This window comes from Felis catus, chromosome A3 (assembly GCF_018350175.1).
Source record: "Felis catus isolate Fca126 chromosome A3, F.catus_Fca126_mat1.0, whole genome shotgun sequence".
Taxonomy (NCBI): domain Eukaryota; kingdom Metazoa; phylum Chordata; class Mammalia; order Carnivora; family Felidae; genus Felis; species Felis catus.
The window spans coordinates 7910485-7935468 of NC_058370.1; the positions used below are offsets into that span (position 1 = coordinate 7910485).

Genomic DNA, 24984 nt, shown 5'->3' on the forward strand with positions numbered 1-24984 from the left:
ACACAAAGCCAAAAAACCCCAAATAATTCTGAAGCAGTTGCAATGCCACTTTCACCCACACAGATAGTATAAGATAGCAGGATATTTCACCAAGTACGCCACACAGGAAAACTGCAAGAACTCAAACGGAAATGTGTGTGTTCAGTGAAGATCATACTACGTAACAAAAAGCGGGCAACGGAAGTTTTAACTATCATCTTCAAAACCCTATAGGTTATCAATACAAAGCTGGATAATCCGCTCTGTGTGCAGAAAATCCGCGGTGTTCATTCTCATGACTGGCATCAATTTCATTAGAAGCCATGCCATCGCTATCTTCAAATTGCTGTTTTGTAACTACGATTCCTGGGTTCCCTTGAAAAATCTATACCAAGAAATTTGAACCTGATTTTACAGTAATACCTCATTACTTTTGAGTGATGGAGGATGGGGATAATTAATAATAAACCTGATAATAAAGGGAATAAACCCAAGTTTAATTGCGACGAGTTGTTGGATTTGCGGCATGCTGGTTTTGATACAAAACAGTGGAAACTTCTCAAAGAAGGCAAACTTCTTTCTTTGCTGTGATGCCTTGTATTGCTCTGCTCTGCTTCCAGAGGTAGCATTATCACTATTATCTATTATTTTGGAATCAGTGGATTACTCGTCTTTGACAATCATCCCAGACCCATGAGCGGAGCATGGCTCTCCAACCATAATACGGGCTTTTTGCACGCAAGTAAATTTGCGAATTTTGTTGCCGTTGAAAAAAAATGTGTCTGTATCCTGTAAATAAAGCCATTTTCTTCATAGTAACCAGATGCAGACATTGTCGGAATACTCGTGTATACTCTAAGAGCATACTAACAGTGGGTAACAGCATCTACAACATCCTCTTTTAACCTAAAAAGATGTTTTAAAGTATTATTACACAATCAGGGTCCTGATAAGACCCTTGGGCTTTATCCTTTCTGATGAATGACTATTCATTTTGGTCAAGGATAGTTCGATTAGTTAAAGATAGAAAGGTGAGTATGTTCTATGTCCTGAGGATTCTTAAGCTCTGGGATGTTCACTAATAAATACTAAAACTTCCAACACATCCCAAGTGTTCAGGACGTCCTCACTCTCAGCGCATCTTTGCAAACAAGCTTATCTAGGGAAACCCCGAGATACATCAACTTTGATGCAAACTGACTTCTCAAATTACCACACTGTATCGCAAGAACTAAGATCACCTCCCAATTTCCTCCCTATGAAGCCTACATCACTTTGGTTCTCAACTCTATTTTACATTCCAGGCACATAGAATCTAAAAAGACATACTTTTTTGGGTAAAGATCCTCCTGGCAAGGGAAGGGAAAGTCAAGTTCCAAAGCAATTCAATAGCTCTGTGTACATGTACGTTATGCATACTTCTTTCAAACTTTCAATAATTGCTATTTATCTATCGTATTTTAAAAATACATATAGCCAGTTGCTATAATAGTATGAAGGCAGTAAAATACAGTTTTCTTTACAAAAATAAATTTATTTAAGTAGAAGAGATGGCAAAAAATTGAGCGATAGTATAAGAGGTATGATAAGAGAAAAATGCTCATGATGTAATTCCAATATTGCAGAAATTTCTGAACATGATATGGGAACAATGGTCTTTCTGACAACCTGATCTAACCCAACCCTCTCTCTGTGGGTATGTTCTGGAAAGTAAGCACAGTGACGGGGCAGTCACTCACATAGGCACTCGGGATATGGCCACTGAGAAGGGCGAAAAGGAAGGCTGAGTGATGACGAAACAGACCGCGCCATTTACGGCCGAGGCCACTGTCTTCTGCGGTCATTCATTCGTCCTTACATTCATTTATTCAGCCCATTTCTGCACACGAACTAGGTGCCGTCGAGCACACGCCCTTCAATGTTCTGGGATCTTCCAGCTCATCATGGAAAGTTCTTCAGCAGGGACCCCTCCACATAGACCTATTTACTTTTTTAGAAGTATGCAGGGGCACCTGGGTGGCTCAGTCGTTAAGCGTCTGACTTCAGCTTAGGTCATGATCCCATGGTTCATGGGTTCGACCCTGTGTCGGGCTCTCTGTTGTCTGCACAGAGTCTCTTTGGATCCTCTGCCTCCTCCTCTTTCTACCCCTCCCCTACTGGTTCTCTCTCTCTCTCTCAAAGTAAATAAAATAAACCTAAAAAGCTCCATATGCACCAGGTATTCTTATATACTATAAAACATAAAAACTACATTTGAAAAGGTAAGAAATGTCTGATTTTTTTTTCCCCTAATTGCTCCCATTGTCCCCTCCCTGGATTATTCTGTATCCTGCTTCTAAGACCACTTTCCGGAAGACAGGATGTGTTGAGATGTGCTGAGAGTGCCGGCAGAACTAGAACCCAGGACCCGGACCCTGGTGCGTCCCTTTCCAGCAGCACATGGTTGCAAAGCTCGGGCCCTCGTGAGAGTCGCCTAGAGGGCTTGATGACACACAGACGGCTGGGCCCTGACCTCACAGCTCCCGATTCTGCAGGTCCCGGGAGCAGCCTGCAAATCTGCACACTAGCAAGCTCCTGAGGGATGCTGATGCCGTTCGCGCTCAGCACCCTAGACCACCTCTCGCAGCGTGGACGCCAGCCCTCTTGCCCACACGGACCTCTGGGGTCGAGGGCCCAAGACTCTGTGCGGTGACAGAGTACGCGCCCGGCAGTGAGGCCTCAACGGGGGCCCCGGCTCAGGCAGGAAGTGGGCAGCCGGCCCGGCCGAGCCCCCTGCGCAGAGGCCAGATGCACCGCCTGCCCCCTGCCCCGCGCTTACCTTGCAGGCGGCAGAGCTGCCCCGCGCTGTGCTGACGCGTGATGTGCTGCCAGTAGGCGCTGCGGGGCAGAGGCGCCATGGTGCTCAGCGAGGCAGCCCGCTGGCTCATCTTCATCTGGAGCTGCAGCGAAGAGAAGAAAACGGAGCGTCAGCGACCCCGGGGCTGGAAACCACCTGGCAGAGAGCCGGAGGGCTAGCGGTCAGGACCATGGACAGCTGGCGGGCAAATCAGCGAGGGCTTCCCGGTGGGGGCCACAGCTACTGTTTTTGCCTACTGAACAGCATCGCTTCTTCACCCTGCTGGCAACGGTGCGTCCCTTTTCCTCTGGGGAACCTCCCTCCGCCTCAGCTCAGTCCATCTAGTTACACGGTGGAGACCTCACCATTGATTCTTGGGGTGGTCTGGTGACCCAAGCCAGGACAAGAAGACACAACCCCTGGGAACATTTATCAGCACTTTTGCAAAGAGAGCATCAGTAGAGGTGAAGCCAAGCGTTTCTGCCTGCTTTGTTCCCAGCTTTCTCCCCCAGGTCTAGAATGTTTCCTGGCAGATGGTGGGTTCACGATAATGCGTGTTGCGTTGAATGAATGGCTTCCTTGGGAGGTTGCTGAGGACAGGAGACAGGACAGAAAGAAGCCCGTCTTGGAATAACGAAGAGAGAGTGTGCCAGCCAATGAGCTGATTCAGAGGAAGAGAGCCAAGAAAAGGGGGTGACCTTGGACCCCACGTGAACCTGGAAACTAGCCCTGGACTTCTCAGTGATAGGAACCAATTATCTCTTCTCAGTTCAAGCTGATGTGAATTCGGTATTCTGTCCCCAACATCAGAACAAACGCTGTCTGCTTCCAGGCACCTGATACCTTGTTCCAGATACCAAGGGAGGAAAAGGGGAAGCCGGGGCTCTTGGTCCAGGTCCTGGGGAGTCATCGGTGGCCTGTCTGACACACTGGGGGAACTGACCTTACAAGGGAAGTTTCAGAGAGAAGGTGGCCCAGAGGGACGGGTAGGAGTGGAGTAGGAGGACAGGTGCACGGGGACAACAAGCTGGAAGGGCAGGAGTGGGATGGGAGGCAGTCCTCAGCCACCCTCTCATCTCAGCCCAGGTCTCAATGCAATCACGCATAGTTTTATTACACATTAATAGAAGAAGTGACTATTCGAATGTTTGATTTCCTGGAGTTGCCTGGCTATCAAATAACCCACCTCAGTCTCATAAGTGTGCCCAGAAACACAGATTTGCACAAGGGTACGCGGCAGGACATGATTTGCAAGCATGCAGAACTGGAGGCAGCTGGAGCCTCCACCACTGAAGACTGGTTAATTGAGCGGAGACACGACGGTGTACTAGACAACTGGGAACCAGAGGAAGGGAGATCAACTCAAAGGGGAACATTTGTACATTGTGTCATGAAGGAACCGGTGAGTTGCAGACCACTGTTTTCTAGCGGCATGTCATTTTAACTGCTCATATGAGAGGCAGTTACATTAAATGCCTGCCCACTGGACCTGCTCGGCACTTGCCTAGCACAAACCAGGTACAGGAAAACATGGAGGGTAGTATTATCATTATGAATTACAAGGTCCATTTAAAGACTTCAAAAAAATTTTTTAAGCTTATCTATTTAGTTTGAGGGAGAGACACACAGACAGGGAGGGGCAGAGAGAGAGGGAGAGCGAAAGCATCCCGAGCAGGCTCTGCACCTCAGCGCACAGCCCAACGTGGGCCTTGCCCTCGCGAACTGTGAGATCATGACCTGAGCCGAAATCAAGAGTCAGACGCTTAACTGATCGAACCACTCAGGCAGCCCCTAGGGATTATTATTATTATTTTTTTTTAAAGAAAACTCTCCACTCTGCACACCTCATCAGCATGGGACATCCAGCCCTAACATCTGTCCGTCCATTCAGTGAAGCAAAAGCAAGAGGAGGCTTCATACTCTGGAGACCAAAACTCATTGTAGTCAATGAGACTGAACTTGAGAAGAGATTATCACCACTTATTCCGAAGGTAATTTAATTTATACGTGCTGCATTTACATGCCATGGATTGAATTCTCAGTCCTATCACAATAGGACAATTACCAAAATGTGTCCCCTGGTAGACTCTGACCGCACCAGGTTTCATGGGTATGTTTTTTCCTACACATATCCTGTTAGATCAAAAGGGCAAAGAGCCGAGAAAAAAGCTGATAGAAAAGTCCTAGTGTGGTGGTTTCTCTATTTCTGTACACGTGGACGTCTCAAAGCTTACGAGCAAGAGCCAAAAGCAAGCAGAAACCTATTGATAAGTGACTGCTGGTGACGTTCAACCTCATTTACATGGAATGAAAAAAAAGACATAAATAAAGGGAGGAAAAGACCCGGATTTCCAAGGTACCGATTACTGGATTTTTCCTAATAAAAAGAGATCACAGTTGATACTATAAAAAATGTAATATGAAGGAAACATTTGGGAAAATTCTGTCGCTTCAAATTATTCACTACAGTACCGTGAATATACTTCTGCAGGCAGCATGATTTGACTATATTTTTAGAAAGCTTATCTAGGAACAAGAATGCAATGACACCAACATCATGTTTCATGGAGAACATTACAAAGCCTGGCTTTCTATTTCTTCCTCAACCCTCTGAAAGATTACCATGGTTTATGAAAGGGGCATTTTCATGGTCTCCGGAGAAAAAAGATGAAAAAAAAAGTCTTATTTAACAATGCAATTCTTTAAGGGGGAGAAGTCATTTGGTGATATGTCTATCAGGAAAGTTCCTGCCCTCATTCCTTACTGCTGCAAGGTATGCTGAGCCTTGATCTCAACACCCAGTGCAGGGGGCATGAATGAACGCCCATATGTATGGCAGGTAGAAGTGGAAAGTAGCACTACATTTTTGGAGGAGTTAAAATTGGGTCCTTTCGAGTGTCTGGAGAGAATGATTGTATTCGTTCCCTTTTTTTTTTTCAAACTTTTATACAGTTTGATGTTTTCCTTTTACAAAAATCATAGTAGTTTCACAGTAAGAAGAAAATAAAAATTACCCTGAGCCATAAAAATTTAAAGTATAGCTATTTCTTCTATAGCGTAACATGGATGTTTCTGGAAAAACCTCCCCATCTGCAAAACTGCTAGGAAAATCGGTTTATGCGAAGATCCCTCAACACGTCCTGCCGTTTTCGAACCAGAGTCCTCGCTACTCCGAGAGGCAGCTTGGAGGCTGGAGGCCACGCAAGGGTTATTAAAGAAACACGGAAAAACATTTGGTTAGAAATGTTGTATTCAGAAGGCTGGGCTACAGAGATGGAACGCAGGCTCTACCCAAAAGGTGGACGTGGCTGGACGTGTGGCCACGTGAACAAGACATATGGCAAGGTGGGGACGCACCTCTCTGCCTGGGGCCTCCGGTGCCCCTGCTGGTTTCTTCTCTTTCTTTCTTTTCTTTTATGTTTATTTACTTTCAGAGAGAGAGAGAGAGAGAGAGAGAGAGAGCAAGAGTGCATGAGCAGGGGAGGAGGAGGGAGGGAGTGAGAGGGAAGGGGGAGAGAGAGAGAATCCCAAGCAGGCTCCACACTGACAGCGCAGAGCCTGATGCAGGACTCAAACCCAGGTACCGCGAGATCACGACCTGAGCCGAAATCAAGAGTCGGACGCTTAACCGACTGAGCCGCCTAGGGGCCCCCCACCTCTGCTCATTTCTTATCTTCCTACTTTGTAGCTGGACGAGGCTGTGTCTGTGCAGTAGTTTATTGAGGGCTCTCCCCCTTTCCCGTTAAAGGCTACAACACCACTCCTGCTGTTCTGGGCTTTCCTTGCCTGGAAAAAAAGTGTTTTTTGTACCAACACACTTTGATATTAGAATGAATCATTCTCCAGTTTATCAAATGCATCTGAGCTCACCGTGGATACAGAAATGGTGCTTTAAGAAGAACCGGATACCGTATCTGACGGTCTTGTTCCCGTTTTTCCATTAAATAGGTATCCTTGAACTCTTTGTTAAAAAACTTATCCAAATCATCCATTTTGCATCCTGCAACTATTAGGAAAATTTAATACAGTCGAGGAATATCAAAGCACAGGAATATCTAGCCCAGTCTGTGTTCACAAGCCAAAACACTAAGACCCGGGCTCACACAGCAAGGTAGCAGCCAGTACCTGCTTCCCAGGACCTGAATCTCAGGACCTTCTGACAGGCGCCTATTTGTTCTTTATTCAAGTTCAAGGTTAGTTAAATTCCAACTGCCTCTTAAAACCACGGCTGCCAAAATGGGGAACAGCCTTTACATGTGCTCATAAACGTTTGTCTCATTTTTCCAGAGCTTATGAGGTTTGGCCACCTGATCAATAAATGGAAAGTACATTTATTCAGCTTGTCAACAAATACTTGTTGATTTTAAGGCACAGTCTATAATCTCAAGGAAATTTTGTCCAACTTTACAATAAGGGCTAAGACAGAGGACGTCTGAGAAAGGAAAGAAAGGGGCATAAAAATCTGAGCAACTGCCTGGGTGGCTCAGTCGGTTAAGCGTCTGACTTCGGCTCAGGTCATGATCTCATGGTTCGTGGGTTCGAGCCCCGCGTCGGGCTCTGTGCTGACAGCTCGGAGCCTGGAGCCTGCTTCCTATTCTGTGTGTCCCTCTCTCTCTCTGTCCCTCCCCTGCTCACACTCTGTCTCCCTCTCTCTCAAAAATAAACATAAAACAATTTTAGGGGCGCCTGGGTGGCTCAGTCGGTTAAGCGTCCGACTTTGGCTCAGGTCATGATCTCGTGGTCCATGGGTTCGAGCCCCGCGTCGCGCTCTGTGCTGACAGCTCGGAGCCTGGAGCCTGTTTCAGATTCTGTGTGTCCCTCTCTCTCTGCCCCTCCCCCACTCGTGCTCTGTCTCTGTCTCTCTAAAATAAATAAAAATTAAAAAAAAAATTCTGAGCAGCGGGAGTGCCCACAGGAAGCAGTCTGAGAGGAATTCCTCGGGGAGCTACCACCCACACAATCTAATCCCCAGTAATCTCCCCCGGGTCACTGAGATTCACCGCATTCTTAGTACATCTCCCAGACTACCTCAGTCCACAGAAGGGCTGCAGGATGTCTGAGGTCACACTAGGCATCCTTAGCTGCTGCTTCTAAATGTTAGGCTCTTGAGAGGCCTGGATGTCTGCCACAGTAGCAGATCTGGGGATGATATGCCCCATGCACAGGGAACAATGCATGTGGTCAGTGCAAGGCAGTCATGCGTACAGCTTGAAGAAGGCAGGGTGCGTACATACCCAAGACTCGTTAGAAGATCAGTGGCTAGGGGCGCCTGGGGGACTCAGCCAGTTAAGCATCCTACTCTTGATTCTGGCTCAGGTCAGGATCTCACGGTCGTGGGACTGAGCCCCACAACGGACTCTGCGCAGACAGTGTGGAGCCTGCTTGGGATTCTCTCTCTCCTTCTCTCTCTGCTCCTCCCCCACGCTCTCTCTCTCTCAAAATAAATAAACTTAAAAAAAAAAAAAAGATCGGCTAAAAACCAGAATTTTAGAACCAGGAGAGAATTTTGTCATTTGTTTTGTTCACTGATGTATTCTCAGCTCTCAGAACAGCGCCTGGTAAACAAGGTTAACAGTGGATGCTGGGTAAACACTTGCGGATGGAAAGAATGGGTCCAATCCATGATGCAGTAGGGCTGGCTCGAACCAGCTTGCAAAAGCCAACTCATGCATTTTCAGGCATTTTGAGAGCTGGCCGTTAAATACAGCCATCAGTAAGAATTACATTACATAACCTTACAGTGAAATAAATTAGATATAAATCACGTCTACAAGTGTATACACGTTATTCGAGTCGTAACACAGGTGTGACTGAAAACTCACCACTTCCTGATTATTTTACTGTCATCTGTGATCTGAGGTTATCTGAGACTGTTACATCCACTTGGGAGACACGCAAAAATAGTATGCTTCTGTGTATCACTTCCCAATTCTGTGCACCCACGCGTGCACGTGTTATTAAATGTTTGCCCGCACGTGAGCGAGTCCGACCCCAAGCGTGAAAGGAGGGCCCGAGGACAAACGGGCTGTGTGTGGTGTGTGTGTGCCTCATCTCCTCACTTCTCTCACCTGGTTCGTGCCTACCTTGCCTTCAAGAGTCAGCTCAGGGACCCCAACATTTTCCTGACATCTCTTCTCCCTTAACGGCATCAAGTGCTCCTTCCAGACATCTCATGATCTGCTCTGATTTCCAGCATTTCATTGTTTTGTTGATAGCTGCTCGACTACCCCACCTCTACTGTAGACCGTAAACTCCTGGAAGGTGGTGAGTAAGTATTTTAGCTCCGTACCCCCAGCATCTCACAGAGGCCTCCAGCAGCTTCACAAATACAGAATGGATGAATGAGTGGATGAACGAGTCGGTGGACAGACGGATGGATGGATGGATGCACGAACCCCGCTTTTGCCCAGGAAGCAGGGACTAGTTTTCCGAAAGCAATCCGAATCAACCCAGGATATGAGAAGCACTGTTAGCCCAAGGCTGCCTGCTGAAGCCCCAGGTCCAGGTTAAATTAACATGGCTTTCACTGGCTGTGGGGGACGTGGTAATAAGACTCTGCTTCCTGCCACTTTGCTATTCAAGTGACGAGCAGAAGCAAGGCCTCGGGGAAAGACCTGTCTATGTGCAGATGCACAATTGGCCAGGATAGTCCAGCAGCAGGGGAGTTCAGCTCTACACATTTATTCATTCTATTAGCAGTGTTAGCTCAAGATCCCACCAGGGAAGAAAGTCAGGCTTCGGGAAAGTCAAGCAAATGCCCTCTTATACTTCAACAACTCGAACTTTCTCCCTCAACAGCAGGGATGCACAGGGGTCTCTCTTGCCCCAGCCTAAGAGTGCTGATGCTGTCCAGTGGCCGGAAATACTCAACCAATCAACAGTGGCAACCGATCGGCTTTCGAAGGCACAAAAGCACTGTGTTGCCGGGAACAGAGAAGGGCCGTGGAGTCAGAGACAGTGCTCCAGTTCAGGCTGTGCTCCGCAGGGACCCTGTGATATGGGACACATCCTCCTCTTGTTTGAGCCTCAGGGTGTCCTTTCTCATAGAACCTCCCTTTTAATGAGACGAAGAAACGAAACACAAAAAACACCATCAGACTGCCACGAAAAAGAACGAGGTCCTGGTACCTGCTACCACGTGGATGAACCTGAAAACAGGAAGCCGGGGGAATAAAGCCAGTTGCAAAAGGCCATACGTTGTATGAGTTCATTTACGTGAAATGTCCAGAACAGGCAAATCCAGAGAGAAAGAGAAAATAAATTAGTGGTTGCCTACAGCTGTGCAGGGGATGGCTAGAGGTGGTGGGTTTCCTTTGGGGGTGATGAAAATATTCCGGAGTTGATTGTGGTGACGGATACAACTCCAGGAATATATTGGGACCATGAAATTGTGTAGTTGAAAGGGGGTATTGTATGGTATGTGAATTGTATCTCTGTAAGCTGTCATCACAACAATAAAATCAGATAGTAGTATGTGCTATGCAGATTATTAAAAAAAAATGCATGATTGGGGCACCTGGGTAGCTCAGTTGGTTGAGCGTCTGACTCTTAATTTCAGCTCAGGTCGTGATCCCTCAGGTTGTGGGATCGAGCCCCGTGTCAGGCTCTGATCTCAGTGTGGAGCCTGCTTGTGATTCTCTCCCACTCTCTCTGCCCCTCTCCTCTGCTTGTGCTCACTATCTCTCTCTCTCTCTCTCTCTCTCTCTCTCTCTCTCTCTCTCTGTCTCTCTTGCTCTAAAAACAATGCATGATATCATAAGTTAGTGGGTGGCTACTTCTGGCCAATCAGTCCCAGGGGAAGCGACATTTAAACTTGAGTGACAAACAGCCCAAGCACGGTCCCCCATCATTATCATGGTCAACAACCCAGACAGGTCCTTTTAAAATCCCCCCTGCGACGCTCACAGTGAGGGAAATGCTGATGGCCAAGGCCCTTCCCTCATAATGATGGGCAAATCATATCAACCCTCTCGGGAGAGAAACAATTCTAATGATCGCTATTTATAGCTTCTCAGTGAGAAAAACAAACACCCCCCCCCCAAAAAAAACCCTGTCCTCCACGCCATCAACCCCAGTTTTGGTTTCCGTATTCTTCACGTGGTTTGGCCCAAGACCTGTGGCTCTGTGCACCTCTTTTCCGAGGGTGAGAACCACAGCACAGAGCAGCGGTGGGTGTCAGCCGAGACGCTCCGCCATATCGCCCTCCTCTGGAGTCCAGCCGTTTTACAGCAGAGCGCCGTGTAGCTCGAAATGGAACAGCATGACAGGACGTACCTACGTGCTCCGGGGTGGGCCATAAGCACCAGATGCCGCGTGCGTGACATCCGTCCGGAGCCGTTCGCAAACGGGCCTGCGTCATCACAACGGCAGGCTGGCGCTTCGAGGACTCCTCCCAACCTCCCCGGGCTCTTCCACCTGCACCGCGTTGCTCCTGACAGGAACTGGAGCAGTTTTCCACTAGCAACGCTGCAGATGCAAATCATTTCGCCATTTTCCACCTACCGAACCTGGTCCCCGAAGGGCCGGAACCGGGACACCGGTTTTGACACTGAGACTCAGCTGTGAGCCAGAGCTACCTCTGCGCCAGACCGTCTGCTCGACCTGACAGACTCCCAAAGCTCACACGGTTCTGATAACACCCTCGGTCCAAGTATACACAAACCGACTTACTTTCTATGGGTATTTTAAGCACAAAGTGTGGGCAAAGTTGAGTCAGAGGGACAACTCGAGAGAGAAAAAGTAAAACTGAACCTCAGTGTCTCTTTTATCCCGCCCAGTGCTCAGCCCTGTTCACGCTACCCTCCGTGTTCATTGACATTCTCCGCCTTCCCGAACTACGACGCCTTCTCGTTCTGCCTACTTGCTCTCCTGTGAGAAGAATATTTGAAAATATGCTCTACCTAGGCTTTCCTGGCCCTGGGGCAACAGTTCTCCCACCTTAGCAAGCCAAAAAATCATCTGGAGGGTTCGTTCAAAGGCAGATTCCTGGGCCCCCCCTGACCAGGAATTTGCATTTCTACCAAGTTTCCAGATGGTTCTGATCTTACTGGTCCAGGGACCTCACTTTGAGAACCATTGCTCTGCGTCCTTTGCACCAATCATTCAGGGAAAAAGAAAGAAACAAATAAAAATTTTTTTTCTACCGCGGTTAAGAACCCAAACCTGGCCAAAACCAGGGTTAAAGTCTGGAATCTGCCACTAATAACTGCATGACTATAGGCGAGTTATTTAACCTCCTTTATTTCTTAATATCTCATGAGTAAAGAAGAGAGAAAAACAGCTTCTACCTTACAGGTAATTTTAAGAACATACAGGACTTAACGGTGGGGTTCCCTAAATTTAGCAATACTGTCATTAACCCTGTGTCAATCAAAATACTGTCTTTAGCAAGAGTTTCTAAAAAAGGTCCTAGGAGGAACAGTCACATCTTCTTTTTAAACCTAAACATTTGATATTGGATTGTTCCTGGCTTGAGGACAGAAGCTTTAAGAAGTTTTCGGGAAACAACAGTAAAAGGCCACCCAATTAAATAAAAAAATATGCTTAGAGAACATATTTAATCACCTGGTCCCACTTGGTATACAATGAATTCAGTGAATGTTAAGTATGAATGAGCTCTTAGCACAGGCACTGAATAACTGTAGGAAAAGGAGAAAATCCAGAGCTCTAGAGCCCCCCTAAAACCAAAGTCTGCCCCTCCCCGACCTTGGGGAGCATACACTCTCCTGCCCAGCGCTCCCTTTAGACTCGGTAGGATTTTGCTTGTTAGCGCCTAAAAGGGGGTGGGAGGGAGGTCCACATTTTCGTGATGTTTATGGTCTTGTGATAAACTGTATTTACAAGTCACTTTAAACTTGTAATAAAATTGTATTCTTTCTCTCCTAGTACTGATATATTTTTATTATGTTCAGGAACTACACAAAAGAATATAAGGTAGATTTGAAATAAGCCCTATACACATTTCCTAGAAAAAACAAAGGCAAAGAAATAAAGAGAACTTTCAACACGTTAATAATTTCCTTCTAGTCTTTTTTTTAACGTGTATACATAATGTGTATTTAACACAAATTGCGTGACTGTTTATATGTTGTGAAGTCATCCTCTTTCACATTTAATATATTGTGAACATACCTTAATGTTCCTACACACTACTATCTTGCACACGCCATTTAATGTCTACGTCACAGCCCATCCTTTGTGTGCGCCATTCTTTATTTGTTCATTTCCCTAACCATTTTTAAAAACGTTTATTTATTTTGAGAGAGACAGCGAGCAGGGGAGGGGCAGAGAGAGGGAGAGAGAGAAACCCGAGTAGGCTCCACACTCAGCACAGAGCCCAACTCGGGGCTCGATCTCACGACCGTGAGATCATGATCTCAGCTAAAATCAAGATACCCAACCGACTGAGCCACCCAGGTGCCCCCTCCCTGACCATTTTTTAAGTTACCAGATGAGACCATGGAATTAAATTCTGACCGCTCTCCTTCATGACGTTTCTTTTTTTCCTGCTAACCACAATTTTTATTCTGGGACCCACTTTAATCAACACCTTTTCTGATAGCCACTATTTAAATGAATTTTAAAATTTAATTTAAATTTACATGTCAAATTGGATCTTAGAGTGACTCAAAAATTACTTTCAAATTGTACAACATCAGAAATGTAGATGAGTTGGTAATTTCGTTTTTACTCTTAGAGTAAAAAATAAAAAGCAGTCTTATCTTCACATTACTGTGCATCTACACAACAGACAAATCTGTAGCCATTAAAAAGAAAAAGGTAGACAGATCTTTGTGAAGCTATTTTGAAACAATCCTAAGAACAAGGGGCCACAATTACTCATCTACACACGCACACAGGGACAGCTCATCACTAGGGTGGGTTCAAGTATCATCTATCCCCACTCTGATGCTTTTCAAATGGATACCTGTAACTCTTATCTGTCCCCTAAACCTCAGGCTTGTGTGTTGAACATCCCACCTCTACCTACATGCTTGGTAGGCATCCCTCATTGAACGCGTACAAACCTCAACTACCGCTTTTGACTGTTCGCTCCCTCCAATCTCTTCCCCTTCTACATAAACGGTTCATTCTACCTGTTGCTTTGGTTAAAGAAGAAGGTGAAAAAACCTGTGAGACTACCTTCTTCACTCTGTCCTATAGGATTGCTCATCCATCAGCAAATCTTGTTTTTACAATCTTCAAACTGTGTTGAGAATCCCTACTTTTCACCACGTTCAGCCCGCCATGTTGGTCCACATCATGGCACTCACCTGAACACCAAGATGGCTGAAATAGCTCCCTAATGTGTCCTCCTGCTGGTACCCTTATCCCATCTACCACGAATCTTTTCCAAATAGCAGCCAGGGAGGTCCTTTCAAAAGTGAAGTCAGCATATCTCACCTTTCTCCAAACCTTCTAATGACTTCCCAAACCATCGCAAGAAAAATCCAAAGTCTTTATCACAGCTACAAGGTCACATGGTGCCTTGCTTCTAGTTACTTCTAGACCACACCTCCTACTCTTCTCCTCCTCACTTTATTTGCCTCAGAATCACAGCCTCCTTGACCTTGAACATGCAAAGCATGAAATGGCCTCAGGACCTTTGCACTTAAAGTCCCCTCTGCCTGGAACAGTTGGCCCTCAGAAATGTTCAAGGCTTACACCTGACTTCCCTCAGTTCTCTGCCAGAGTATCAACCCATCAGAGCAACAAACCCCCATCATTCTCTCCTGCTGTACACTGCAGTGTTCCTCACAGCATTCACCGACTCTTGTTATGGATTTATATGCCTATTGTTGATTGTCTATCCCCCCACAACAATGTAGCAAATTCTTTGAAGACTGAGGACTGATTCTTGTTCTCTGCTATACTCCTGCTTCCTAGAATAGGGCCTGCCACAAAGTAGATACTCATATCTGTAGGATGAATGAATGTATTACTAAATAGACTTGTTTTATATCTAATGAGCGATACGCATTCTGGAAGGATACAAAAGGATCCGGCAAAGTGCTTTTGAGAACGTAAACTGGGGATACAGTTTACAGGGTCTGGGGTGATAATGCACAGGAGAGAGACTTATTTTACACTCCAGGTACCTCATGCAAGATTTGCAATTTTACATCATGTGCAAATCAAATCCTCAATCCGAAAATCTCCTTTTGATACTAACGCATCTCAAAATAAATCACAGCTTCCTCCCTCAACTGCACACCATCCCACTCACTAGTTTCAAGAACTCTGCGGCTGGGAACGGGGCACTGAGGACTACGTGTAAGGACCCCACTCCTCTACGAACAGGCTTGCACAGAGCAAACATCTCTCTACTTCCTACACTGGAGTTTCCTTTTTTAATGTTTATTTATTTTGAGAGGGAGAGAGGAGGAGAGCGAGAGCACAAGCAGGAAAGGGGCAGAGAGAGAGGGAGAGAGAGAATCCCCATCCTGACATGAAGCGCGAACCCACAAACTGTGAGGTCATGACCTGAGCAGACACCAAGAGTCGGGACTCTTCAGGGACCAAGCCACCCGGGCACCTCCCTACCCTGTAGCTTTACAGGCCCTCCCCGTCCCCAGCCCTCACTCCTTTGGGTCTTCTCCAAATGAGACGTAGGAGGAAATGAAAGCCAGGAGCAGTTACAAGGAGACTAGAGAAGAGTTGTCAAAGAAGCTAAAACATAATTTCAAATCTCTAGCCAGAGAGAAGCACTTCGTCTATCTCATGAATAGTAAATCTGTGTTGAACTGAATCTTAAAATGTTAGGTTTTTTCTTAAAAATCCAGACCAAATGCCTCCCTTCAAAGAGACCAGTGGTCTTTGACAATACTTAAAAAAAGGAAAAAGGCATCAAAACGAGCACGTGTTCGTGGAGCGTGCAGTCTGTTTGCCAAGTCTGACGGATTTCTGAGGTTTATCAAACACACTGTAAAGTCCCAGCAAATAGCTCTTGTATGGGTTAGTGTCCAATAATTAAACATCCACCAGAGCGGTCTCCTCAACCGATGGGCGTATGTCTTCCTATGCATCTTTGTATGTGTGCAGGACGTCAGGGCATGCGGCCCCATGCTGTGCTGTCTCTGGCTCTTGTCCCAGGGATCAAGGAGCCAGCTCCTCAGAGCCACTGGAGGCGTTGAGAGCCACTTTGAGAGCAGTGAGCAACTCGCTTGAGAACTTACTAGACATTCTGCAGACCTGCGGAAACACGGGAGGTAGAGCCCCGTGACCTGTGGCTCACTGAGCCTTCCAGGTGACTGTGATGCACTCTGAAGGTGGAGAACCAGTGCCCCCAGTCTCCCTTCCCCAATCTCTTCCCCTCTCCCCTGCGCCCAGCCCACAAACACACTAGGGCCCTAGAAGTCAGTCCTGTGTTTTCTGCCTGCAGAAAAGTCCCCACGATTGGTCCTCCCTTTCAGTGGCCACGGAATACATCCTGAACCTTCCACTCCTGTCCTGACTCCTCACTTACTAATTCTGAGCTACCAAGTCTCAGTTTCTCCCTCTATGAAACTGACCTAATAATGCTACCAACGAAATCCAAAATACTCCAGTATTTTGGAAGGCAGTATAGCGATACCTATTTAAGTTTTAAAATACTTAACAACCTTTACTTCAGCAATCCTGCTCCCGGGTTTAGAAAATTCAGCTAAATACATTATAGCTCAGACACTCAGTTAAAGTTATCATATATAAGAGCATGTATATAAGGATGCGTGATGTGGTATTATCAGTGGCCCCCAAAATCTGATATTCCCAGAGACAGGCTTAATAAGGTAGTATTACATCGAGACCCTGAAACATCAAGCATTCCATTAAAAGGAATGAGCAAGAGCAAGGCTGGCAAACTCTTCTGTCAAGGGCCATATAACAAGTGGCTTTGCAGGCCAGACAGTCTCCATCATGCCAATGAATCAATTCTTCTGTTTCAGTGTGAAAGCAGCCATAACAACACAGCAATGGATGGGCAGAGCTGGGTTCCAGTAAAACTTTACTTACAAAAACAGGCATAAGCCAGATTTTGCACATGGACCACAGATGGCTCACCCTTGAATCAGACCTATGCTCTGTGACTTTTAAGTATGGTATTTCTCAAATCGAAAGCACAATGAGATGCCACCTCACAAACGGCCAGAATGGCCAAATTTAACAAGTCGGGAAAGGACAGATATTGGCGAGGATGTGAAGAAATGGGAACCCTCTTGCACTGTTGGTGGGAACGCAAACTGGTGTGGCCGCTCTGGAAAACAGTGTGGAGGTTCCTCAAAAAATTAAAAACAGAACTACCTGATGATCCAGCAATTGCCCCACTAGGAATTTGTCCAAAGGATACAGGATTGCTGACTCAAAGGGATACCTGCACCCCAATGTTTTATAGCAGCACTATCAACATTAGCCAAATTATGGGAAGAGCCCAAATATCCATAGGCTGATGAAGGATAAAGAAGATATATATATGTATAGATAGACAGATATAGATATAGACATAGATATATAGATATAATGAAACACCACTCGGCGATGAAAAAGAATGAAATCTTGCTATTTGCAACAACGTGGATGGAACTGGAGGGTATTATGTTAAAGCAAAAGAAGTCAGTCAGAGAAAGACAGCACATGATTTCACTCATATAGGGAATTTGAGAAATAGAACAGATGAACACAAGGGAAGGGAAGGAGACATAAGATAAAAACAGAGAGAGAGGCAAGCCATAAGAGACTCCCAAATACAGAGAACAAACTGAGGGTTGGTGGGGGGAGGGCGGGGAAGTGGGGGATGGGCTAAATGGGTGATGGACATTAAGGAGGGCACCTGGGATGAGCACCGGGTATCGTACAGAAGTGACGAATCACTGGGTTCTACTCCTGAAGCTAAGACTACACTGTGTGTTAGCTAACTTGAGAATAACAATAATAAGTACGGTATTTCTATCAGGGATTTACCACTAAATGGGAAAAACAAGGGGGCATTTTAAGAAATCTGTAACAGCACCACCATTTTATAATAGAAACGACGACTCTCAAACACCCGCCTTCTACATGTACCTGTGCGCGTCAATCCACATGTGTCTGTAGATAGGGATTTCCCTATGGGATTATATGGATACAGACAAAAACATGGAGAGAGGAGTACAAACTTCTAACAAGATTTAGGAGATCCTAAGGAGGGCAGAGGAGGAACAGACACAAATAAATCACCAAGAGAGAAACTACTGGAGTGCTTAACCATCCCTATCATCATATTTTTGCAGTTAGTTAAATTCTACATACATGGGTTTCTGTAAAAATAAATCAAATGGGATCCAAAAACCAATCCCTATCTCCTAGGCTAGCTGTGAAAATTAAATGAAATACAGCATGCAGACCCTCAGCACGGAGCCAGATGGGGCCACTCATTCCAACTCGAATTATCCCTCTATTAGACTAAGTCCCTTTGCTGGGTTTGCCGCTAACACACTGCCCGGCTCACAGTCCTGCCTCTCCCCTTACCCCTTTTGGTGAATTCTGTACTGGAAGTTCTTTAGTTCATTCATTCATTGCATCCGTTTATATGCTCTGGGCATCGCCTGTAAGTCATGCACTAATGCTAGGGGCTGGAAACTTAAAAATGAATGAAACTCAGTTCCTCCGCTCCCCAGGATTTTAGAGTAAATGGCCAGAGAGCTAAGGTCAGCTTTGGTCACATGCCCACCGTCTGCCTCCACAATGGCGCTCCTTCCTCGACCAAAGGGAATAGACTCTCTCATAAGCAAAGCTCTCCTTTCTGCAGGTGGGGAGGTCGGAGGGTTGGGGGGCAGTGGTGGAGAAGATTCCTTGTTTGTGCTCACAGGCCTAGTGCCTGGCATGATTCCTGGCATATAGGAGGTATACAGTCAGATGTGGTTCAATGACTGGATCGCTAGGTGAATGAGAAACCTCTACAGTCTAACACTCCCTCTGTCGTTTTATCCTTTCTTACTACAAGTCAATGATAAGAACAGCTCAGGCTGATTTGTGTTAAGTAGGTGCCAGGCACTTTGCCAAGATATCACCTGCCCCAGCCTACCTGTCAAGGTGTGTACTAATAAAAGCCCCCTTCACAGAGCAAGGGACAAATGCTAAGGGTCACTTGCGCAGAGACCCTGAGCTGGCATTTAAGACCTGGCCTCTTTATTACTCCAGAGCTAGAGTTCGTATTACAATCCTGTGTGTTCCTCTAGAAAGCACCGAGGATATTATAAAGGACTTAAAGCCTTAAAGGATGGGCTCAAATCCTGTACTTAAAGGTCGAAGGCACCTGAATTCTGTTTCCAAAGCTTAGGGAGATGGCAACTGGCTGAAAGCCTCGGCTGCCAGGAGAGGGGAGGGCCCCTGCCATCTTGAGCCACAGAATCTACAGTGATGCTACCAGGCCCTCAGACCCCCACCATCCCAGGGGCCTTCTCTCAAGTGAAAAGTAGCAATCTGCCAAACATGTGGTCTTCCTCGGCTTGCTAATGAAACCCATTCCCATGGCTGCCTGATCCTGATTCCAGCTCTGACAGATGTTTGGCAGAAACGGCCCAAAGGGCTGTCTTTCCTTCCTCTGACTCCTCTCCCCAGTTCTGGCATCTGTGGGAAAAGTGATGGGTGTTCCTATCATCCAAATGCTGCCGAGACATCACAGAAGATTACTGAAGTGTCAGGGAACGCGGGGACTTACCTAGTGAAGGTTAGAAAGAGAAGGAGAGACAGAGAGACAGAGAAAACAAGAGAAAGTGAGGAGGAGAGCAAGACTCCTTTCCTGCTAAGGAAAAACACCGCAGAGACACCTACTTGGTGAACAGAACTCACTAAAACAATGCCTCCATTGTCACCCACAGCCTGATAAAGCAGACTGTTAGTGAAATCAACCACTTGGGGCCACATTTCCCAGTGAAGCATTTTGCTGAACACCAGATGCACTCAAATGGTTATTTTCATGGGGAATGAAAGTGACATGTATCAATTTATTCAGAGTCATCTGAATTCTCAGCCACATGCATAAAACAAAATCACTGCTCCCTTTGCTTCTGGTAACTTTTTATGCCTCCTTCCTAAGGAAATCCTCTCCCCACCCATACATCTGTCCTATCTTTAGAGTAAATTCCTGGAAGTACTATTGCTGCATAAAGAGACATGCGAGTTTAATTTTGATAAATAAGGACAAATTGTCCTCCAACAACATTGTAGCAAACTGAGCTCACAGAGCTCAATGCTGCATGCATCAAGGGGTAGAAATCATAACTCCTTATCTAAACTTTAAGCTCCTTTAAGATGCAAAAGGCTTTAGGGGCACCTGGGTCGCTCAGGCGGTTGAGCGTCCGACTTCAGCTCAGGTCATGATCTCACAGTTCGTGAGTTCGAGCCCCGCGTCGGGCTCTGTGCTGACAGCTCGGAGGCTGGAGCCTGCTTAGGATTCTGTGTCTCTCTCTCTCTCTCTGCCCCTCCCCTGCTCATGCTCTGTCTCTCTCTCTCTCCCCTTCAAAAAAATAAATAATAAAAACGTTAAAAAATTTTAAATAAAAAAAAGACTCAAAACGTTTTCCTTTTAACACTTATGTTCTCCATAAGACTTACTACAATGCTTTCTTGGAAAGAAATAGATAGGTGTTTCCATAAAAGCTTTTGAATCATAACTTTTAGGCCAGGATGTAACAAGGGTTTACATTTAGGAGGGTAAAAAAGCTGATGATTGCTTTAAGCAATACACAATAATCAAAGAAACAATAAATAAAAGAATGAATACATAAATAAATCCACAAGTTAACCAAATTAACCAGAGCCCACAAAGAGGAAAAGAAATAAAACCTGATTTTTCTGAGGGGTAGGGATGGGGACAGAGGGCAGGTTGAGCTGGGGGAAGGGTGTTTATACAAATGAAACCGCAGCAGAGAAGAGTTTATTTCAGTGTCCGAATAGTAATGAAATTGATTCTATAATTTACCTGATGCTCTCTCTGTTGAAAAAAAAAAAAAAAAAAGAAATAGTTTATGGCTTTTTAAAATTTCTTCTAATGTTCATTTTTTTTTGAGAGAGAGAGTGCGAGCAGGGGAGGGGCAGAGAGAGAGGGAGACACAGAATCCAAAGCAGGCTCCAGGCTCCGAGCGGTCAGCGCAGAGCCTGACACGGGGCTCGAACACACGAACGGTGAGATCATGACCTGAGCTGAAGTCAGATGCTTAACCAACTGAGCCACCCAGATGCCCCTATGGCTTTTTAAATTAGACTACGAATTACTTTGGTTTCCAGACTTGTGGAAGAGGGTCACTTGCATTCTCCAAATTCATTACACTTCATTTGCAGAACCAAGTTTGGAAGTCAATCTATCAATTAGGCAATCAAAAAAAGAGGTGGCAGGGAATAGTTCAGAATAACTCTCAAACCTGGGTCCAGTCCAGGGCTCTAGAACACGGGGGAGAAATTGCACCCTGGGGCCTCGACGAGGTCACTACCACCGGGGGCCAGGATGTCACCCCCAGTGGAGCCCCACCTACAGCCCTCCGGGGACAGCCTGCTAACTTAGTCTTTCTCCACCTTGTCACTCGATTTGCCTTGAAGGAAATTCTAAAAATGACAGGCCCCAGCGAGGAATGAGGAACATCCCACACACCGCCACTCCTTGTTCCAAAATTAGACTTTGTCACAGACACTGATCTCCAAGGTGGCAAAAATAGCAAGCTACTCGAGGGAGTCCCGAGCTGTCCCGGCAGAGTCCTCGGCAACTACTCCCGCGGGGGCAGCGGGCAGCTGGCGAGCAGTCAAGTTCTTGCTGCTGAGTCTCATTCCACAGGGGGTCGTTCCCCTGATACTCCAGCCACCCCCCGCCAGCACTCCCTTGTTGTTCTCCCTGCAGAACAGCAACACACTGCGTTTAGAGTGCGAGAACTGGAGCGAGGAGTTTGGAGATAGGATATCGCCATGTGGGGCCAAAACTACCCCAAAAAACGGGATTTCCTGTAACAGTAACAGCGATTTCCAAAAGGCACACTCTAAGTTGATCGATGTTTCTGAAAGGCACTCTGATATTCAGGGTAATTTGAAAGCGCTACGACAGCTCTCGGTGGGGACATTCAAGGGACAGAAAAGCTTTTCAACTCTCCAAGGGAGTGAGGCGCTGTGGCCAGAGGCAGCGGGTTAGGAACCAGACAAAGGGGTCTTGGATCCCTGGCTCCCGTAGAAATGAGCTCAGCGACGGCAGGCAGGTGCCTGAACCACTCCGCGAGGGGTCTCATCTCTCTGAGAAGGACTGTGATTCCTTCCAGGGCAAGGGTCACAGATAATACTCTCGTACTGCGAGCCCTGGGGAGGATGAGCCTCACGTCTATTCACACTACATCCTGGAGCACAGAACAGAGCACGTCAGGCCCTCAGTAAACATTCTTGAATGAACAAATGAATAGGAATGAATGAATGAATGAGTTTACCTTCCAGTCAAGGTGGCGATGAGGGAAAAATGCAAGTGAAGTACCTGGCATATCGTCGGAGGCTTGGTGAATGGTGCTGGTCACTACGACCAGAGACCCCAAAGGCAGATAGCAGATGGCCAGTAAACGCCCGGCATTATTAGCCAAACACCCTACGGTGGGAAAGCATTTCAAAGGGTGAAATCAAAGCACTAAATAAATATTATCCCAGAAGGCTGTGTGGTGTGGGGACAGACGCCGTGATGGTGGCCTCCACGGTCTACCCCCCCCCCAGTGTTCACACTCTGTGTGGGCCCCTCCCCTGACTATGGGAAGGACTTGACAGCTGATAGGATGTCACTTGCGTGGTTATGATGCCTAGGATGGTGGCCTCCGCCTGCAAGGAGACTCTCCCTCTTGCTGGCTTTGGTGAAGACAGGCTGTGTTGGGGAGGCCCGTGCAGTAAAGAGCTGAGGGTGGCCCCCAAGTCACCGCCAGCAACAGACTGAGGCCCTCCATCCTACCGTCACGCAAAACTAAATCCCCCCAATAACCACGTGAGCTTGTGAGTGGATCCTTCCCCATTCTAATGAGCCTGAAGCATCTCAGCCTTGTGAGAAACTGAAGCTGGGGGCCCAGCTAAGCCACGCCAACACTCTTGACCCACAGCAACTATGAGATAATAAATGCGTGTTGTGTTACGGTGCATTGTTGGTGGTACTTTGCCGCACAGCAGTTGAAAACGAACGCATGGAGTAATCCAGGCAAGACATCGATTGGCCACAGCGCGGGCAGCCGGTGCTCAGAGAAGGACCACTTGCTGAGAGGAACCACAGGAGAGGTAGGGACAGTGGGGAAGTGAAGACGCCCAATCTGCCCAGGGACTGCGGAGAGTACTGGGCGCATCTGATTGTTACTGCTGCGTGGGGACGTAACATGGGTGCTGTCAGACCTCCTCACTCTTCAAGATACCACAGAAAGCTGAGTTTTATTTGAAACCTCTCCGTTTTTTAAAGGTTGGCCACGAAGTTGGGATTTTGAGAATAGCGGTAAGTTAATCTCATGCAGGACAAAGAAAATAGGTCTGGGGGCTTCGTTGGGAGATGCGGAGAAGAGTGGGGACTATACCAGGATACTGGTTCCAAATTCCAGCTTCCAAGCTGGTGGCCTTGGCCTTCCATACAGCAGTGGTCGTAGGGTTAGGAAGTCCTTAAAATACTTCTTGTTACACAGTAGAGCCAGGATATATTTTTATTATTATTGATATCATCACTTACTAGTTTCCTATGGCTGTTGTAACAAGTTACCATGACTCAGTGGCTTAAAACAACATAAATCTGTCTTCTTACAGCTCTGGAAACCAAATGTCCAAAGTCAGTTCACCGAGCTAAACTCCAGGTGTTGGCCAATCTGGGTCCTTCTGGAGGTTCCGGGGCGGAATCTGTCTCTTTGTCTTTGCAGCCTCCAGGGGCACCCACATCCTTTGGGTCACCTATGTCTCTCTTCCATCTTCAAAGCCATCAGCACACAAACCAAATCTCTCTCTCCCTATGCTCCCACTATCACATCACCTTCCGACTCTATTTCCTCCTGTTTCCCTCCCACGAGGACCCTTGGGATGACACCGGGTCTACCTGGATGATCTCGGATAATCTCCCCATCTCAAGAGCCTTAACTTGATCACATCTGCAAAGTCCCTTTTGCCACGTACAATCACATTCACAGGTTCCAGGGATTAGGATGTGACATCTTTGGAGCCATTATTCAGCCTATCCCTACTGCTATGATTGCTGCTGTTGTTGCTGTTATTGGGCCCACAAGCTTCCTCTTGGTGACCTGCTGGGACTCAGGTCCCAAGTCTGGTCCAAACCAATTCACCTAAGGCTACAACTTGAAACCGGCACAGGTCCCGTGGTAAAGCACCTGTCTGGGGAGGCAGTCTTGGGAGTTTTACACCAGAAGCAGCCAACGGTGGGTTTGGGCGAACTAGTAATGAGACTAAGCCCAGCAGTTAGCATCACCCCCTTCTCCATTTATGACCTCGACTATCTCAGAGAAGCCAGCCAGCCAGTAGTGGTGTGCATGCAATTCCTCGTTGATGATATGTGGATCCAGATCTATGTGGATCCATCACCAGTTACCAGGAAGGGCAGAAATGGAACCCGGGGAGGGTGGGCAGGCAGCGTTGTCTTTATTTGCCTCGTTGTCCTGTGGCATCTCTGTTCTCCCCAAATCAGGGATTGATTTAAGTACACAGATTCTAAGCATTTCTTAATCCCCGTTTAACTTCCTTGAGATTCAGATCCCATTGTGAAGCTTACTCATCTCCATCGAAAACAGGATGCTGTTGCTTAAAAATCACACTCATTTTATGGAACTCTTTAGGCAGGCGGCAAATTAAGAGCAAACAACATTATTTGCCAGTTAAATTTGCAAAGGGGTGATCTGAACGGATTACTCATATTCCTGATTAATTTTTAGTGGAAGTAATGAGGAGGTTGTAAATGGAAAAACATATGCATGAAGAACCTGCCTTTCAAGCACAAAACAATTTATGCTAATTGATGGCTTTACCAATAAGGTAATCTTGGAAAAACTTCTTCAGATGTTTAAAGGCATCTAATGGGATAGCTATACAACTTTAAAGCAATGACATGTTGCTCTATAAAGTTCCAAGTGACTTCAATTCTACTTTATTTTTTTTAATGTTTTTATTTATTTTTGAGAGAGAGGGAGAGAGAGTGCATGAGCTGGGGAGGGGCAGAGAGGGAG

The 24984-nt window shown here is 46.4% G+C and overlaps 1 protein-coding gene across 4 annotated transcripts in view; it reads right to left on the reverse strand.

Annotated features, from left to right (window-relative positions):
• The window catches only part of DOK5 (docking protein 5), a 153115-nt gene that overhangs the window by 5245 nt on the left and 122886 nt on the right, over nucleotides 1-24984 (reverse strand). For all 4 annotated transcript variants that reach the window (XM_045053473.1, XM_006929650.4, XM_045053472.1 and 1 more), the window contains one exon: nucleotides 2798-2918. In XM_045053473.1, the coding sequence (XP_044909408.1) occupies nucleotides 2798-2918 (121 nt within the window). The remainder of the gene's footprint in view (nucleotides 1-2797; nucleotides 2919-24984) is intronic.